The 19408-nt window shown below is 37.1% G+C and overlaps 1 protein-coding gene across 3 annotated transcripts in view; it reads left to right on the plus strand.

Annotated features, from left to right (window-relative positions):
• The window catches only part of IQSEC1 (IQ motif and Sec7 domain 1), a 69102-nt gene extending 51393 nt beyond the window's left edge, over nt 1–17709 (plus strand). For 2 of the 3 annotated variants that reach the window (XM_010584417.1, XM_010584418.1), the window contains 5 exons: nt 945–1044; nt 5564–5725; nt 6421–6597; nt 14006–14055; nt 15402–17709. In XM_010584417.1, coding sequence (XP_010582719.1) covers nt 945–1044; nt 5564–5725; nt 6421–6597; nt 14006–14055; nt 15402–16007 — 1095 coding nt within the window. In that variant the 3' untranslated portion in view covers nt 16008–17709. The remainder of the gene's footprint in view (nt 1–944; nt 1045–5563; nt 5726–6420; nt 6598–14005; nt 14056–15401) is intronic. The other variant, XM_010584419.1, reaches the window with a different exon arrangement.
• Nucleotides 17710–19408: the final 1699 nt, after the last annotated feature.

Consider the following 19408-nt stretch of genomic DNA (forward strand, 5'->3'; position numbering starts at 1 on the left):
GTGTAACCTCCTTGTGGTAAATGTGAGCTTGGGTGTAAAATGATGGTACATTGTCATCTTCAGGTTGCAAGTTTTCTGTCGCTTTTTATTACTTACTCAGATGTCAGTAATTTTATCAAACTGTGTTGGGAGTAATATAGACCAAATTTGTCAGTTCTAGTAAAAAGCCATTGCCAAAAGTAAAATTAGAAAGAACTAGTAAAAAAAAAAACCTCTTGGTTATAAAGAGGAAGAGTGGTCGCATTCACACTTCAGACAACCCCCAAATTGATGGTAAGTAGTAGTATGTTATTTCTATTGTAGCAAAAAGTAAAGGTTTCCACAGACTCAGAGCTTTTATTGAGGTAGGTGCTGTACAAATCAGGGAAAACAGGGCATCATTGAATGAGGTAGTGTAAGACAGTATTCAAAGGTGCACAGAAGTGAAGCAGGTTTGGAAGGTCACAGCACGTGAGAATAAGGGCTTAGAATTGAACTTGTGTGGAGAGGTCCATAGGTGTGTGCTGCCTGCAGTAGGACTGTAAGAGGAAAGTGTGGTAGCAGCTAAGTTTTTTTAAAAGGATAATTTAAATATATTTACATTTTTGCTAGCTTGTACAGTGCACAATAAGGATGCAGGGGTTTTTTCTTTCTTTCTTTCTTTCAAGGAGTAGCATTCTGGAGAATAGAGAACACATGCTTTGCGTCTGGATAAAATACTAAACCTTCTGGTTAAGAGATACCAATGCTTCAAAGCTAGCTTTGTTTCTTCAGTAGTAGTAGAGTAAACACATCAGATGCATTAAAAAAAAAAAGGAAAAAATTACAAGTTCCTATTTTCTGGCAGATTATAGTTTTCTTTGACATGAAGTATTGTCTCATGTGCTAATTCTTAAGAACAATAATTTTCCACAAACACGTATGGTTAAAGGGATATTTCACTTTGTTTATTTGATAACTTTCAGGTGACCAAGATTTTTCAAAAGAAGAAGAACTCAGTTACATACAGTTTTCGACAGTCGTTTTCCCTCTATGGAATGCAAGTTCTTCTTTTTGAGAACCAGTGTAAGTCTTTCCTCTCTTTTTAGATGACCATTTTATTTATAAGTAAAATAAATTAAAAATTGTCTGAGTGAAAGGGATGGACAGGGCTTGATTCTGAATTTAGGGATAAAATTGCTCTGAATTTAACTTACCCCTGAAGTTTAAAGCAAGATGGTGTTAGCATAAGAAACAGCAAGACTGCTGTTAGATTTGTTTCGGTGTAGTCAGAAGCCAAATCTAGCCAAATGTGTTGTTTGTGAATACTTGTAAAGAAACAAATATATCCGTTGCTGAGTCAATGGTACAGTTAGCTGGAACTGAATATATGATAATAAATAATTACTTATAATGATATGTGTAATTCAAAGCAATATTTAGTTTATTTTCCTGATTTATATCTTCACTTTGTGCCTAGGTTATGTCTACTCATTCAAATATAAATACAAAGCAGAGAGTCTGGATTAAAGTTTATATTTTCTGATACCTTTTGTTTAGGTCAGTCGTAATCTGCATCAATCCAATATTTGTTTTATCTTTAATGCTTGTCAAGCTTAGTCTTAGCAGACAAAAATCCAACAAAAAGCAAATAGTTTGCTAATGTCCTGATTTTAAGCCCTGAGACAGCATCAGTAACAATGTAGCAGAGCACAGTTGTTTGTATGGTACATAGGGAGACAGTCTATTGGACCTGACTTCATGGTTTGTAAACCAAACCTTGACCTGCATGATAAATAAATTAGAGTTCAGTGTGACATCCAGCAGTTTCTGTGCTTTTCTGTTGTGGAAGACTCTTAGTTTTTGCTTGTCCTTGAGAATGTGCTCCAATGCTCATCTCAAAAGAAGTCGCTGTTATTGAGTCAAAGCATCTGGAGATTTCAAAAGGGAAGATTTTGTGGAGTTTATAGCAGCAATGTAGCCCGCAGATTATTTATATGCATACGCATTCCTTCTCTCTCTCTCTCTTGTGCACACATTATGTGATATAAAATTCATTTTTTAGAGAGGAAAGCCGAATATTTCTATCATGGATTCTACTAAAAATAGGAGAATGTATAATTCCTGTGATGTCAAGTTAGATAAAAAAAAAAAAAAATCTTATAAGCATGCTAAGTAGAAACACTTTATTATTCACATTGAGGTGAGTTGACGCTGGCTGGATGCCAGGTGCTCACCAAAGCCGCTCTATCACTCCCCCTCCTCAGCTGGACAGGGGAGAGAAAACATAATGAAAGGCTCATGAGTTGAGACAAAGACAGGGAGAGATCACTCACCAGTTACCATCATGGGCAAAACAGACTCCACTTGGGGAAAATTAATTTATTGCCAGTCAAACCAGAGTAGGGTAAAGAGAAATAAACCCAAATCTTAAAACACCTTCCCCCCACCCCTCCCTTCTTACTGGGCAGAGCTTCACTTCTGAATTCTCTACATCCCCCCTCCCCCAGCAGCGCAGGGTGATGGGAAATGGGGTTGGAATCAGTTCATCACACGTTGTCTCTGCTGCTCCTTCCTCCTCAGAGGGAAGGCTCCTCACTCTTCCCTTGCTCCAGTGTTGGGTCCCTCCCACGGGAGACAGTCCACTGTGAACTTCTCCAACATGAGTCCTTCCCACAGGCTGCAGTTCTTTATGAACTTCCCTGGCATGGGTCCTTTCTGCAGGCTGCAGTCCTTCTGGCACAGACTGCTCCAGCATGGGTCCCCCACGGGGTCACAAGTCCTTCCAGCGAACCTGCTCCAGCATGGGCTCCTCTTTCCACGGGCCACAGGTCCTGCCAGGAGCCTGCTCCAGCACGGGCTTCCCACGGGGTCACAGCCTCCTTCAGGCATCCCCCTGCTCCAGCATGGAGTCCTCCCCGGGCTGCAGGTGGAGAGCTGCTCCACCGTGGACTGCCCTGGGCTGCAGGGGGACACCCTGCCTCACCGTGGTCTTCCCCACGGGCTGCAGGGGAATCTCTGCTCCGGCGCCTGGAGCACCTTCTCCCCGTCCTTCTTCACTGACCTGGGGGTCTGCGGGGTTGTTTCTCTCACATGTTCTCACTCCTCTCTCTGGCTGCAGTTTCTGTTCCACAGGAACTTTTTTCCCTTCTTAAATATGTTATCCCAGAGGTGCTACCACCGTTGCTGATGGGCTTGGTCTTGGCTAGCGGTGGGTCCATCTTGGAGCCAGCTGGCATTGGCTCTGTTGGACATAGGGGAAGCTTCTAGCAACTTCTCACAGAAGCCACCCCTGTAGCCCCTCTGCTACCAAAACCTTGCCACACAAACCCAACACACAAGTAAACTTGAAAATACCTATAGTGAAACTAGGAGTGAAGGGTTGGATTCCTCCCAGTGAACTGGAAGCATATTAACTGAGACACTTTAGTAGAGATAGTTGGACTCCTAAGGTGAATTCGCTACAGTGAATCAGTGAGCTGATTGTACTTCTAGTATTGGTACCTCTTAGGTGGAATGCAGTATTTTCCAGTTGGGAGAGAGAAGTAGTCTTTCCCCTGTCCCCAGCAAGCTTTGGGGTATTTTGGCCAGAGCCATCATGCCATTCAGTAAATTTGTGAGTAGCAGCTGTCACAATCAGCTGGTTTCAAGTGAATAAAATTTCATGTCACTAAAGCAGAAGCAACAAAAATATTGGTTTGGCTACTGGTGAGGCTGAACAACACGACTGGTGTTGATGATAGAAGAATTGACTTCTAATGACAGAAGTCAATTACGTTGAGGGATGTATGAACTCCAAAAGGGAAAATAATGTCATATATCTCTAGTAAATAAATAGGCGATAAGGGAAGTATATCTTACATTTTCAGTCAAAATCACTAACAAAATATAAAGGGTGAGCAGATGACTTTAGAGAGAGTGTATCTGAAACCAGTAAATACTTACATGTTTGCTGATGCTTAATCAATATGATGTAGAGAAGTATCTCTGGTAATAAAATGTTTTTGTTTGTTTATTATGTGGAGATTCATTCTTTATTCATATGTGAAGGTAGCCCATGTGCCTCTGGGGTTACTAAGTTTCCTTGTTTGGTTTCGTAAACCTCCCCCCCCCCCCCCCATGGTACATTTTCTAGAGCTGTTTGCTGCATATCCAATTTCAGTGTTCAAAACTGTACATGGTGTTACGCCATGCTCTCCACCTGTTAGCTTGCTAGCACCAGACTCCTCTGCGCTTTTGGCCATTTGGCTGTATTCTGAACGACAGCAACTGCAGACAACTTGAGGTGGCTGTCTTACTTGATTGAAGGTAGATGCAATTGTCATGCGGTCAGGAGAAGCAGATCAACCATACATTGCTTCTGTGCAAGATGTTGATTTTAGACCCTGGCAGAAGCCCCAAATTCTTATCCTTCCTTCCCCTCTGTACCCTTTGAGGCTTGCAGTAGTTGGCACCTTTTTTCACCCGAGAATGGTAAATGGACTTGCTTCACTTTTGGTTTCGACTCTGATTTGGAAGTTAAGATATCCTTTTTAAAAAGCATAGCATCTGCACTTGTTTCTCAATATTTTAAGTCTTGTTGAAACCTAATGGCTTTGAGGGAAGAGACTACCTTACATCTGCTGGTTCTTGCGGGAATGAATTTTTAGTATGTGGGAGCACTTAAACTTCAGGTTGAATACTTAAGTAAATATTTGAGAGCTTTAGGAAACCAATAAGGTCAGGCAGTTGAGTAAAAGTAAACATTATGAATTAGAATGCACATTTTGAGTTTGTCCTGACACCCTGTTTCTACAGGTCTGTGCTTCAAGCAAAAGCTGATTCTGTTTTCTGCAACAGAACTTATCTTCATTATAAGCTATCTCTCTGTAAATGAACCTTCTATCTCAACTAGGAGATATTTTTGACCAGCTGTAAAAAATTGCATTCTCAGATGTGCAGCTAGAAGAGAGGCAAAGACAGTTTGCTGAAGAATCTGCCTTTTATTGTGAAGATGTCCATAATATGGGCCAAAAGGCCGAGGTGGGGGGTGTGGACATCAATATGTAATTTCACAGATAATTTAAACTTTTTTTTTTTTTTAAAAGGAAAGTAGAATGTCCAGGGAACACAACTTAATAGGAAATACTAAAAGCTGTACATGCTAGTGTGTTTGTCTTCCTGCAAACATTAAGTTAAAAGTAGAAGATAGTTTCTAGTACTTGAGTCGTATTCAAGTAGTCTTTACTCAGCAAAACTTTGGTCACAATTGAGTAAGGTAGGTAATGGGATCTGTTCCATGCAACAAAAATTATCTGCTTCATTTTTTTGGTTTTTTTCTGGTTTTTTTCTTTTATATTATACATTGTACCTTAAGGGTAACAGCTGCATAAAGACTACCTTTCAATATTTATTTGATATCTTGACAGTTAAGCAGTCCTAGGGATTTTCATTCTAATTCTGTGCCTTTAGACTTTTATTTCTCTGACTTTGTCCCCTATATGATAATATTAGTAAAAAGCCTTTAGGGTTTGGGGGTTTTTGTTTGTTTCTTTGTTTGTTTGTTTTTTAAAAGAAAAGTAATTGGAATAATCAGAGCTTAGTTTTTCTTGACTCTTTCTTCTAGATTATCCCAATGGCATTCGGCTCACGTCAGCTGTTCCAGGAGCAGATATCAAAGTACTAATAAATTTCAATGCACCAAATCCTCAGGACAGGAAGAAGTTTACAGATGATTTGAGGGAGTCAATTGCAGAGGTTCAAGAAATGGAAAAGCACAGAATAGAGTGTAAGTACAAAGGTACATACAACACAGCATTTTCAAGATAATCAAAATAAGAAAATCTTGAGTATGTGTATAACCCATTAGAACTCTTTAAAAGTTCAAGATAATGTGGGGTTTTTCCATGGCTTTGATTCTAGAAAGAGGAAAAACCCAATGATATCTTAAGGCCTAGCTGAGTTCATTGACTATTATTTACTGCAGTGTAGCTGCAGTGGAAATTTAGCCCAGACAAAGTGCAAATAGCAATGGACAGAATAGAGGTGGGTTTGTAATTTGTAGTATAAATTGCAGTAAGAATTTTAGGGATGATTTACATCACTCTGAAATTCTCAATGACAGCCCTTCAAATAAGTGTCACTGAATTTTTCTTTATTTCCATGTTGATATTCCTGTATTCTCTCAATTAGGTAGCCATAATACAAATAGATATATTTTGCTGGAGGTTACATGGGTGTTTAAACATGGAATTTTATCTTCTGTATTTCTAAAAGAGTAATAGCTTTTCATCCTCTATGCTGTAATATAAAGCTGTTAGTACAGGGGTGAAGTTCCTCTCTGGCATTTAACAGTGCCAAGATGAACTCTTTTTCTATTCTTCACAGTAATACATGATCACATACAGAAACTGTGATGTTAGTATTAGACTATAACATCCTTCATTATAGTCAATAATTGCAAAATTGTTCTCTTTGTTTCAGCTGAGCTAGAAAAACAGAAGGGTGTGGTGCGTCCAAGCATGTCTCAATGCTCCAGCCTGAAAAAAGATTCTGGCAATGGGACACTGAACAGAGCTTGCCTGGATGACAGCTATGCTACTGGGGAGGGGCTGAAAAGAAGTGCACTGAGCAGCTCCCTTAGAGACCTGTCTGAAGCAGGTAAGCACTGCCTTTATTTCCTGCTCTGACTAGTGCATGCAAAGATGCGTGAATGATGCATATAAAGCCCAGGTCACAGTGGGCTTCCAGAACTAGTAATACTGAAACTTCAAACATTTTGAAAAGCTCCTCTTTCATAGTTAGTGTTTAATTTCTGTTTGTTTTTTACCCTTGTTCTATTAAGCAACCACTATTTGAAAGCATTTAAACCATTGTAGATTGCTATGTATACTTTTAAAGGAGAGTGAAGACAGAGGAAAAATTGTAAGTGTTTTTTAAAAAAAATGATTGACTTGTGCTAGGAGTAAACCACTTAGTTTTCCTTTTTCTCTTCCCCTTTGCTTCTTCCCCTTCATACAATAGGCTTAGAAAGAAAAGAAAAGAAACTGGTCTCCGTGTAATGACAGCTTTCTGTGTATTTTGTGCTCAAGTGTACCTGTATTACTGCCTTGATGAATGAAATTGAGTGAAGCCCTGCAAAATTCGGTCTAGAGCTATGTAATTCAGATACAGTGTGTCCTTGATGCTCTTTTATTGTTTTGTAACTCAAGATATAGTTCCCAATTCTTGCAAAAGAGGTTGTTGTGAAATACTATTACCAATATAATAAAAGAACCCTTAGTGGACAAGAATACTGATATCTCACAAAACCACTGATGTGTCTTAAGATTTATCAACTGATTAATATAGCTAAAGACTGGAAAGGAGTGGTGGTGTGATTTTTTAGCCAAAGAAAAGCCAGGGAAAGTTTGGTATGTTTTTATTTTATGGTTTGCCTTGGTAATACACAACTGGCATACCCATGTAATACAGGCTACCATGGCTAATAACCTTGTCTTTCAGTGTTAAATGTGATTCCTGTCATTTACAAGAATTCATATCTGAACACCATGCCCACTATTCAGAAAGTACTTCTGGGGATAGTAGCAACTATATATGTATATTTAATTTTTTTTTAGTTCATAGTCTGTGTTACATACTCTGATTTGTTCTTCTAAGTGAAGTGATGACTTACAGTATAGTCATAATTTCAATACGATGTATATCTTTGGTAGTAGACACTAGTTATCTTTTTCCTTTTTTAACTTAAGAGATTTTAGCTATGCTGCAATAAATAAAATTGTTACAAACTGAAATTATAGCCTGTGTTTTGTGGGTATATGTATGTGCATACAAATATGTAGAGAGTGAGCTCTTTCAATTATTTTATTCTCTGTTTAGGCTTTCATACTCATATGTCCATTTGCTTCATTAAAAAGACCTAGAACCTTGATCCAAAATCAGGCTGAAGTTGAATATTGGTGCTTGATTGGCTTCAATGGATTTTGGATCAAGCCACTAGTCTTCACCACTGTTATATCCTCTGTTATATTTGAGGATACTTCCATCATCCTTTTTTGTTGTTTTGGTTTCATTTCATTAGAATGAGAACTACCATATTGTTGAATATGTGAGTTCAGTGGGTATCTGTACCCATAAATGTGATTTCTGATTGATTTTTTTCATCCAATAGGAATTTTTCATCCCTGTCTTTCAAACATTGCCATGTTTTTAAATTCATGTTATGGGTTTTATGCAATAAACAAGTATTTGTTATCATGAAAACATTTCACGTTTCAACAGGGCATGCCTACAATTGGCATGCTTATTACTGAAAATAGCTTTTTTTCCATAACAAAAAGTAGAAATCACTCACAGACTGGAGGGTTTATCAATGAGTTTGTTAAACCCAACTAAACTTAATTTTAACTTCAAATAGTTGAGAATTATGGAGAGTTTCTGTTTGGTCTTGTGCAGTGCAACTGACTTGAGAAATTACATACCTGTTATTTGCTTTGTTATTTGGTGTAGTAATTTTAATGAGATTATACATGTCTTCTCTGCCTTTTGTCAGTGAATAGCTTGCATGTGAGGCTGATTTATTTTTTTTTTATAAGGGAGAGATGATCTATAGAAAAACAAAGAAATCTCTTTCAGTTAGCAAGATACTGCGTCCCAGTGATTATACCATATTAAATTGCTTCTGTAAAAGAATACTGAATTAGGTTGCCTCAGTTCTTTTTGTGGATGAAACACAGGATCAACAAGGAAGAGGAACAAGAGTAGTGGGACTGTGTGTGAATATGTGCCTTTCTGTAAGAAAAGGCATGATGAAAGTGGATTTGTGGAGAGTTCCTTTCTACAGTTAAACAGAAATAAATCTAGTAAGCATGAGAAAATTGCCTGGTTGCATATTTATGCAGTAAGGCAGATAATTGTCCAATGAACATTGCAAAAACAAATTGAAACTTTTGAAATATTTATTCAATGAAGGGGAAATCTGATTGAACAGCATTTTGGTTGCATGGGTATATGACAAAACTATTTAAGAAAACAGTCCATTAGTCTCTACCAGATACCACAGTAGTAAATGGTGGCTGTGGAAAGTGACTTTAAACTTCTCTCTTGGAAAAGAGTGACGATTCATAAGCTTCTTAGATCTAATGAATGTTGATACCCTGAATGATTCTGACTCCTAAGCTGTAAACCATAAGGACAGGCAAGATTTCTCTGTCAGGAAACAATGTCAGGAATCATTTCCTGATGGTTGTTCTTCCATGCATTTGCCACGATAGCTTAAATCATAATTGCAAAAAGGATGTGCATGAGGGTCTCTTGATTTTAAAGATAGTATTGTTCATTGTGGATTGATAGTTCTTTCCACAGAATAAAAAGCAGAATATGGCAACCAACTGTTCCAAGATGTGAATATGTCAAAAGTATTTAGTGCTTTATTTTTCTCAAGAGAAAAATTTATCATTTCTATTACACATTTTTGAGCTATAGTCAAGGAAGAGCTGAATTTATTTGTCCCAGACTTTGAAATTCTTAGTCTACATAAAAATATTAGAAGAAAATCTTAATGCAGTTAAAGCTGAGTTTTATGGTTTCTCATAGAATTTTGGACGTTTCAGCACTTACTCCATATACAATTACATGATAAGTAGGTTTACAGAAAGATGTGAAAACTGTGGAGTCCCATCATGGCCATCAGTACATGGGAGGAATGATTTGATTGCTAAAGCCGATCATGGAGGATTAGGCTGGCTGCATTTTTGATTCTGTCTCTCTCAGGTTTTTTGGCTGGTTTTAGGCTAGTCAATCTGAATTCCAGTGACTTTGAGTTGCTGGAGGACCCAGTGCTTTCACATTGAGTTTACAGTGGTGAGCACCTGTGGAAATCAAGCTTTATTCACCCCATCTCTAATGTGTAAGCGGGAAATAATATTTACACACTGCACTGGTTTAAAAATTGTAATTTTATGGTTTGCCTTGGTAATAGACAACTGGCATACCTATGTGATATTGGAATCTGCACAGAAGTGCAGGATGGTATAATGGTTACTATTAATATAAGTTGTGCTTGTCTCATAATCTCCTGAGCTATGTCAAAACAATCACAGACCAGTAGAGACTACTTAAGGAAAAAAAAAAGCGAACAACAAAACCAAAACATAAATTAGTTTCAGAATAAAAATAATTCTATTTGTATATTGCATATAATCTCAGTTATCAACCTTTAACTTTTAAATGTTTCTTTTGTTTGTTTGTTTTTTAATAATTTCATCATGTATTTTTTAAAATTTCCTACATCCCAAAATGTAATGGAAGAGATTGTGGAATTTCTCAGCATCGTAATCCCCTTAAAAAGACTCTGAGTTCATACAATTACAGAACCCTTTCATCTGTTGAATCAATCTGTGATGAGATGGTGCAGTCCCTTGGCTCCTCCCTCATCTGATGCAGGCAGGGTTACTAGGTTATTTTCTCCTTCCTCTCCCATGGATTTTGCTATACTATATAGGAGAGAGGATACTAGCAGTCGTCTTCTCCCTTATTAGAAGACCTTTCCAAGTAGGGAGAGTTTGTTCCTGTCTCTTCACTTGTCACTGTTGTTATATTTCCTATTCTTCAATGGAATAGCAACAGTAATGGGCACGATAGTTTACTGGGTTTTTTTAAATAAAACAGATTTTTATGAATCAAGTCTTTTGTGATATGCCTATGTTCATGTCAAACCATTTTACAAGTATGTTGTACAAAGACACCCGCACTGTATATAAACACCTTTGTATCAACAACTTTTCTGTCTTATGGAAGAGACGCTGTTTGCTTTTCCACTGAAGGAGGAGTTCAGCAAGGCAAGGCGTGGTTATGCTGTTTTCTCATCTCCTGGGGCTTAATCAGTATTTTGAGAATAATCTGTTTGAAGATGCCAAGAAACTATTTTCACAATTGATGTGTGATCTTAAGACTATACCTGTTTCACACAGAAAACAAGATGAAAATATGAAGGTTACAAAGAGTCTTTTCACCCTGGAAAGTGGTCTCTCTAAATTATTGATTAGAGCATGTTATTTAGATTATTTTGAGCAAGTCAGGTTGAGTAATACCTATAAGTTCAGTAGCTAGATGGTTACAGATCCTGCTGCTGCTCTGCTGGGAATATCAATTTCAAAGCCTTTGGAGGCTAGTAAGACAACTCATCATTATAAGAGCTGCTACGTTAGTTTGCTTTACCAAAACATTAATTTAGAACATTTTCCAAACTTTTTCCCAAGATGTACAAAGCTAGATCCTAATACATTGTTTAGATATCAATGTAGCTCTCTGGTGTAGAACAGAGTTTCAAGAAATACAGGGTAGCAGTGAGAAATATTTATATTTACTGTTACAATCTGTGCACATCTGTGAGATCAATTTCTGCAAGGTAGAATGGATTTTTATTAATGAAACTCTATACTGTCTTTTGGAATGTTTAAGTTTGTAAAAATATTGTGATCACTTAATATTTCCACTATAAATTTGAAATATTCTTAGTCCCATATAATGCATGTATATACATGGGACATATTATACTTATCTAAGTTAAAGATATTTCTTACAAAGAATATTCATATATAACATCAATGAATTGTTGGAATAAATCAGAAAAGATTAAATTAACTGAAATTTAATTTTATAAAAATAAATTTAAAACCACTTTAAGTAACATCCTTAAAAATTTCAAGTAGATCAGAATATATTAAGCAAAACTGGTCTTCAGATTTGATGAATACCTACTTGCTTTATATCACAGCTATTAATTATCATGCAAGTACAGAGTTATGCTTACATACAATTCTAGTCAAGAGTCACTATTTTCTTGAAATGCATTTGAACACTGCAGCTCTAGGGAAACATTTTTGAGATGGGATGCCATCTCAAAGACCAGAGAACAGTCTTGTATAAACACACATTGGCAGGGGGAATGCTCTAGAGGATTTACTTAATAGCTTTCATATCACACTGTAGGCCAATACAGAATTGGGTTCAATTTGTTTTTAAGAAAATCAACAAAGCGCTCTTTATTGTGATAGTGCCTATCTGAGGGAAATTACAGGCATTTTAAGTAGGATTTTCTGTTTGTTCTTGGCTTTGCTAGTACTACTTTGCCCTGAAGTTATTCTAAGCAAAAATCCATCTGTCTCTTTCTGTCCATATATACTGGGTATATACCGTGTTCACGGTTATTTTATTAGAGACTTTGCCATATGCAAAAGGCATTAGATTTTCCTGTTTTTCTTCATTTTTGGCCACATTTAATGACTTGTGGCAGCTGTCAGTCTTATTTGCAATATTGACTGCTAAGTTAAGAGATGGCTATCTTCCTCTGTGTTTTTTGTATAAGCAAGCAAGAGTGATCTGAGTGTTAATCAGTACTAATCCCGTTAGCACAGCAGAAAAATATCAAAGCCTGAGTAGAAGTGAAAATAAAGGGATTATCAAAACCAGTTTTTCTGGGAGGGTTCATAAGATAGCACAGTTATGGTTTTTATGAGGCTAAAACTGCAGCAAGAGATGAACCACCAAGCTTTTGACAAAGAGCCTGTCTAGGGGAATTGTTCAAAATTCCAACAAATCTAACAAGCCAGACAAAACACCTTGACCACAAACGCCTTCCCCTCAATTTAATGTCAATGTAGAGGGGTTTGTACTGGGGAGGCATCCCATGACCAACCAGGTCGAAGTTACGCTTATGGATCCAATAGGTGGTATTTTTAGATCATACTGATAGTATAAGACTTATGGGTCTTAATTGGTCTATGAGAGGGTTTGTCAAGAAGTAAGGGTGAACCTCCCAGTTATCACTGTTGTGTCCCACCTGCAAACCAGTCCCAAAGTTCTTCTCTTTAGCTCTGGTACCATGAGCCTTTTGGGCTTCTAAAGATGAGGGTATGTGGCTCATAGGTTCAATGATGCTGAAATCTAAACATTCCTCTCCAAAACCACCTGTTAGAGTAGAAGATTCTGAAGGCAGCAATGTACCAATGCAGGGTGGAGATTGTCTTTGATATTTGGCCTTACAGGAAAGCATTGAGAAAATTTAGGTTTCTAAAAACATGCAGATTTTAGAGAAGCTTTGAAAACCTGACCATTCTTCAGAGGTTATCTTTGTTTATACACCCTGCCAGTAAAGTATTTTGAAACTTTGCAAAGCAATGCTCAACAAGCTATCTTTTCAAAAAATATCTGTTTCCACTGCAGCCATATGCTATTTTCTCTCCTGTGAAACAAGAGAGAAAATCTGGGATCCTGTGTCCTATATATAGCTACTGAAGTATTCTGGCTCTTTAGGCAAACAGTCTGGTGTTTCATGTGTAGTTGTAGGCAAATGTCTTTGGCGATTTGAGAATATTGGAGAACAAATCCATCATACTTAAGAATAAAGCACTGCACAGCTAAACAAACAAAATCTAGCCATAATGTCAAGACAGATTCCAGATTTATTGATAAAAAATTAAGTTTAGTTTTTTTTAAACCTCATGAAGAAGATTATATGAAATCCACTGAGGTTCAAAACTGAAAATGAAATTGTGAAACCGATGCCCCTCACCAGTCTCCCACACGGAAGTTAAGAATATGCCACTATTAAATTTTGTATTTAGATTAATACCACCCCATAAATATATACGCATATGCTACCAGTCTTTAAAGAAAGAAACTTCATAGACAATTAGATTCCAGGAAGTCAAACAATTTAAAATTGTTGCTGGTCAACATCAACCATACTACTAAATACAGATGCTAAAATACATGTATTTTAAGAGTTGTACAAATTTTTAAAAAATCACACCCCGCTAAAGATAGTTGATTCACAACAATACCTCTTAAAAATTAGTCAGGTACAGAAACTTAATATAACTACTGGCCTTAAAAAGCTAAGTTTCTGCCTTAGTAGCTGCTGTACCAGTCCAGTGCAATGTTAACCCCCCTGCAGCTCCTCTAGTTGCATTTAGAGACTCCTCTAGTGATTCAGGGAAAGCAGCTGTTTTTCACCCGGGTCTTGTCTCAGTCTCTAATCTATGGTGTTGCATGTCCTGGGCAGGCAAGCGTGGGCGACGCAGCAGTGCAGGATCGCTAGACAGCAATATGGAAGTAAGTAGGAAGTTACTGATGTCTAGCTGGATGTGATGATGTGCATTTCAAACCTTTCTTTTATATACATATTTTTTTGCTCTTTTTTCTTCTAACATATAACCTGCCTGCCTCAAATAAAATGCATGCCTAGGCTACTCACTCCGTATTCTTCCAGCTTAAAAAGCACTGACAGCTTGTTTTAGACCAATGCCATTTTTGGTTTGAGCTAACCTTGTTCCCTTTGTTCCTGCAAGCATGGTTAAATGAATATGATGTGTCCTTTTGCCACCATTTCAGTCTGGTCCCAGCTTAAAAGCCCACTTGCTCTTTGTTACAAAGTACACTGTTCTTGCTGTTTGGTATTTAGCTACAACTATTGACTTTCATGCTCAACCATTCCCATTGCTTATTTTCGAGTTAAATTGCTAAATGTATGCAGTCATGACACCATGGAATTGCACAGATAGGGCATGGGAGGAAAAAATTATTAAGATAGGTGAATTCAATGTGGATTTCATGAGATTTCATTCATCTTCAAACCATTTATATATACTGTTCATGTCTCTGAATTCAGCTTGCAGATTTTTTCTTTTTTTCTTTTTTTCTTTTTTTTTTTAAATTTTATTTCTGTGTTTGCTTTAGGTAGATTGCAGTTTAAATCTAGCACACTTTGCCTAAGTACTGTTGTGTCCCTTAACTCTTTTTTAAAAAATACAACCCCCAAACTTCCAGAAACTAAATACACCATTCCAGGCTAAATAATAGAGAATGTTGGACCACAGGTCAGAAAAACACAATCACATAGAAATCTTAGTGGCAAAAATGGTATGGTTCCATTTAACACATATTTCAGAGGTAGGCTTGAGAAGCAGCACTGTGGCATATAGTAGTGGAAAACTACTATAAAAAAAGAAGTTTAGAATACTGTTTTGAAATCTGAATTGTAACTGTAATATTTGCTGCTGTGTGTTTAACTATTTAGGTTGAATTTAATGTAGTTTTATTTTTTGTTGTAAAAAAGCAAGTATGGTATTTTTTACAGTATTTAAAAATGTATTTTTCCTTTAAAAACACACTCCTAGGTCTTATGTCATGTTACTCTTCCGTGACATTTTTCTCATTTAAAGTCATAGCTTTCAATATTAAAGCATTGAGAGAAGAACATTTAATGCTTAAAATACCCCAAGAAGGGCATGAATGCCTTATTGGCAACTTAGAGAAGGTGGAAGTAAAATTTTTCCTAGAACTTTTAACATAGTCCACCCATGTGAACACTGAAGGAGGAGTTTGTGGGTCAGTGTGAACTTTTTCTTTTAAACATTTTAAGATTTTTTTAATTTTTATTTCTATTAATTTCTTTTTAGGGGTCCATCATTAGCAGTCCTCACATGCGCCGAAGAGCTACATCAACCCGAGAGTGTCCATCTCGCCCTCACCAGACTATGCCTAACTCCTCCTCACTCCTAGGTTCCTTATTTGGTAGTAAAAGGGGAAAGCCACCTTCCCAAGGCCATCCACCATCTGGCTCATCACAGCAACCTCCGCACCCTCCAGTAATCCCACATCAGCAACACTCACAGCATCCTTCTGCCATGCATCATGCAGGGCCAGCTGAGGGGCAGACACAGGCACAAGTGCATTCTCACCATTCACAGTACTGTCATATGCAGCAGAACCCACCACCCTACCACCACCACCACCACTATCACCCTCCCCAGCATCTCCAGCATCCACACCAGTATCACCAACATGTGCCCCATTCCCAGCATGCGGCACACTCCCAGCATACTCCTTACATGCAGCATGCCCATGCGCAGCATACCCACTCTCCTCACCCGCCGCTGCCCCCTCCGCACCCAGGGCACTCTTCTCATCCCCAACACTCTCAGCATCACCATGGACCGCCACCACCTCCCTCCACTTCAGCCAGCACTAAGCCCAAACACAGTGGCATCAGCACAATAGTCTAGAACATATTGACCCTCCTAATAATGATAGTTTTAAACAAAGTTACAAAGGCACTTACAGGAAGCAACAAATAATATTGTCAGTTTTTACCTAGACAATTTGAGTTGTGTGAGCTTAAAGGCTTGCTGTTACTAAATAAAATAATTCAAGTTAGCGCAATCGATACTGGTTTCACTTATCTACTCGACAGACGTTTACCATCTGGTTAGTTCTTATTTCCAACTGCCTTGAAAACATGCTGCTTGCTGAATATGGGTAAAGCGATCTTTTACACCAAATCCCTTGACAATTTTACATGCATAATAAAAACTTAGTCTACGAAACAAGGAAAAAAGTGATACAGAACCAAGTGTTGCATTCTTGCTCTTTTCTTGTCAATGGGCAAAAAAAATAAGTAGACCTGATATGGTTGATGAAAGTACGTAAGTAAACTTTATATAATATAAATATATACATATAAATATATATATATATATACTGTATAGTTAACATTTGTGCTTGGAAAGAATTTTTTTCAGTCCACAAAACTAGCAATATAGACTTTACAAGGAATTCCACTTACTTGATAGGACAGTATAATAGATGAATAGCATATGAAAGAGTAGACCAAAAACATTAACTGTTAGAAACAAATTTCAGACATTTCAGTATTTTCATTAAAAGTCCTCTGGACTTGCTAAGATTTCTAAGCAATCATTACTAAATGTGCCAAGTAACATAGCATTTAAATGTTGTAGTCAAATACTGCTTTGTATAAATCCTTATTTTATTAACACGATAATATCATACTTAATCAGTATTATAACTGCTCTGCTATGTCAGGTAAGCAAACTTGTTAAGATGCAGTAATTGTACCGTAGCAATGTAGGATGACCATTTACCAGTGGTCATCTTCAAGCATTGGTCACACAAATTCTTAGACACTTTAAAGGCTGTGATAACTGTGAATTTACATGATCCACATTTCTTTTGTATGCATATGATTTAACGAACACACATGAAGAGTTACAACAGGTGCATGTACACACTGCAAAAACATTCATCTTGAACATGAAAATGGCAAACTTCCATCTTTCTCAGCTACTTTGTTTCCTGTTTACCATAATTTCTCATTTTTACCCCCAATGAAGCTGAATTCTAGTCAGAGTGTTTCCAGGTGGAAGTGCTCTAAAACTTGAAGGTTTGTTTTAGAATTTAGTATAGGGTTTTTATATATATATATATATACATATTAAAAAAATACGTAATTCCATGTAGCCATGTGCTAGCAACAAAGTGGCTTCACCATTTTTACTCATCACATTTGTTAGTTTGAAAATATCCAGCACTCAGCAGGCTGAGTTTATGCTCAAACCCTCACTTTCATAGTCCAGTTAGTTGCAAGACATCACATAAAAACAGGCTGTGCTGTTGTTGCTTATGTGTTGTAATCAAACCATTTGCAAATTTATATACAATTTTTATCCCAAAATCCTGTACAAAGTTATACATGGCGCCTACTTTGTAGTTTCAGCATTTTGAGCCACTGCAAGGACTTTACACCTAAACAGTAGAGACAAAGGAATCACAACTGCAAAACTGTACCAGCCTAAAAGCAAACCTTGAAGAGGATGAGCAAAAAGTTCCAGTGTGAGATGGGTAAAAGTAATAATAATAATAACCACCAGTCAATTTTCTGTTTAACGGTAATAAAATTGTCAGGAATAATGAGGGCATGAGAACAAGAGAGTGACTTTTCATATTGGCTTTGCTCATGGCATCTCTAATATCTGGGGGGAGAGGGGAGAGGTTGAGTAATTTTTTCCCTTTCATACCATTGATATCACAATACCAGCAAAACTGCGAACTGAGCACTTTGTTAACCTCCACAGAGAGCAAATACAGCAATCTAGAGTTTAGCCTTTTGTTTAAAGCTGTCCATGTTTGTTTCACACATGTGCAATATGTTTTCCCCTTCTGCTCCTTCTCCTCTAAATTATGTTCATGAAATGAAAAGAAAAGAACATGAGTAGTTACATTATTATTTTTAAGTATCACTCATACTATTCTAAATTCTGCGGCTTACCTTAAGAGACTCATACGGGTCCCCTGAGGCTCTGTTCCTTGCAGTTTAAAAAAATATATACTGTTCTTATAAGGGAAAGTAGAACTGTCTGCATGTCATCTAATGTTATTATTAGTGTGAGGCTACACTCTACATATTGTATATTTGCAAAATATATCAGTGTTACTGTTGATATTAGTTGAAGTAAAGTGATAACATATTTCAATATGTAGACTTTTCTTCATACATCTGTACCAATAGTAGAGTCTAACTGTAATTTATAGGTTGTTCCAGAAAAGATAAAGAACCATTCAGGTATAAACATCTTTCAGAAACCGCATCTTTTAATTAAAACTGAGGTAAGAACGCTCCTCTTCACTGAGTGATGGAGTCTGTACTTGTTTCAGATGCAGAGTTATAATGTAAGTAAAATTGCCTGTGTATGGAATAAAAGTAGAATATGCAGTATCAGTGGAGAGGAAAATCTGACTTTAGCTGTGTTAATTAACAGTGAAGATGTTAAATCTCCCAGATCTGCATTTGTCTTATGTTTAAAAACCCCTTTCATTCATTTAAATTAGAGTTACATATAAATTTTCTAAACTTACACAGTAAGCTACATTTTAATGCTTGACCACTGATTTTCCATGTGCAATCAATTAAGTATTCAGGAGATGTCACAAAAGTGCATGCAAAGAACCATTTACACATGATTTCATGTACACGTGGGGAAAGAGTTTGTACCAACCCTCTAGGTGCATTAAGTCGCATGTGTAAAATCACAGCTCATTTTGAGGCTAGTTTATAAAACAAAACTGGTCATACAAGAGCACGGTATTTGTAAACTCTCTTATTTCAAGTCAATGAGGAGAAACAGTGGACTTTTACCTTGGGCTTTGGGGGGTTTTTTTTGACTGTGTATTTGTATGTACTTTTAACAAACAAATGTGTCATGGTGTCAGCATAAGTCTTAAGAACTTTGCTGCTTGTTTAGGGTTGTCGTATAACCTCTCTGACTCCGTCCTTGATTAACAATTGCTTAGAGCAGTGTGGATCATGCCTAGAATAGGAAAATGATGGTATTTTAACACTGCGTGTGGTTAAGAAAATTAATTTTTTCAGCCTGCAGGCAGGAGTAGAATTGAGAGGGTCTTTTTCTCAAATGCCATTGCCAATTAAAAACTGGTACAGAACTGCATAGAGTGACCATGTTTCTCTTCTCCCATAAATGATGTGGCAAAGTAGTAATGCTGATTTGAAAAAAATGAAAGGGAAACGTAAAGAATGAAGGTGTGGCAACAAAAATCTTTTCTGGGACAACAATCAAATAATATATATTTGGGGGTTTTATTTTTTTAA

This window comes from Haliaeetus leucocephalus, unplaced genomic scaffold (assembly GCF_000737465.1).
Source record: "Haliaeetus leucocephalus isolate CR32 unplaced genomic scaffold, Haliaeetus_leucocephalus-4.0 Scaffold984, whole genome shotgun sequence".
NCBI lineage: Eukaryota > Metazoa > Chordata > Aves > Accipitriformes > Accipitridae > Haliaeetus > Haliaeetus leucocephalus.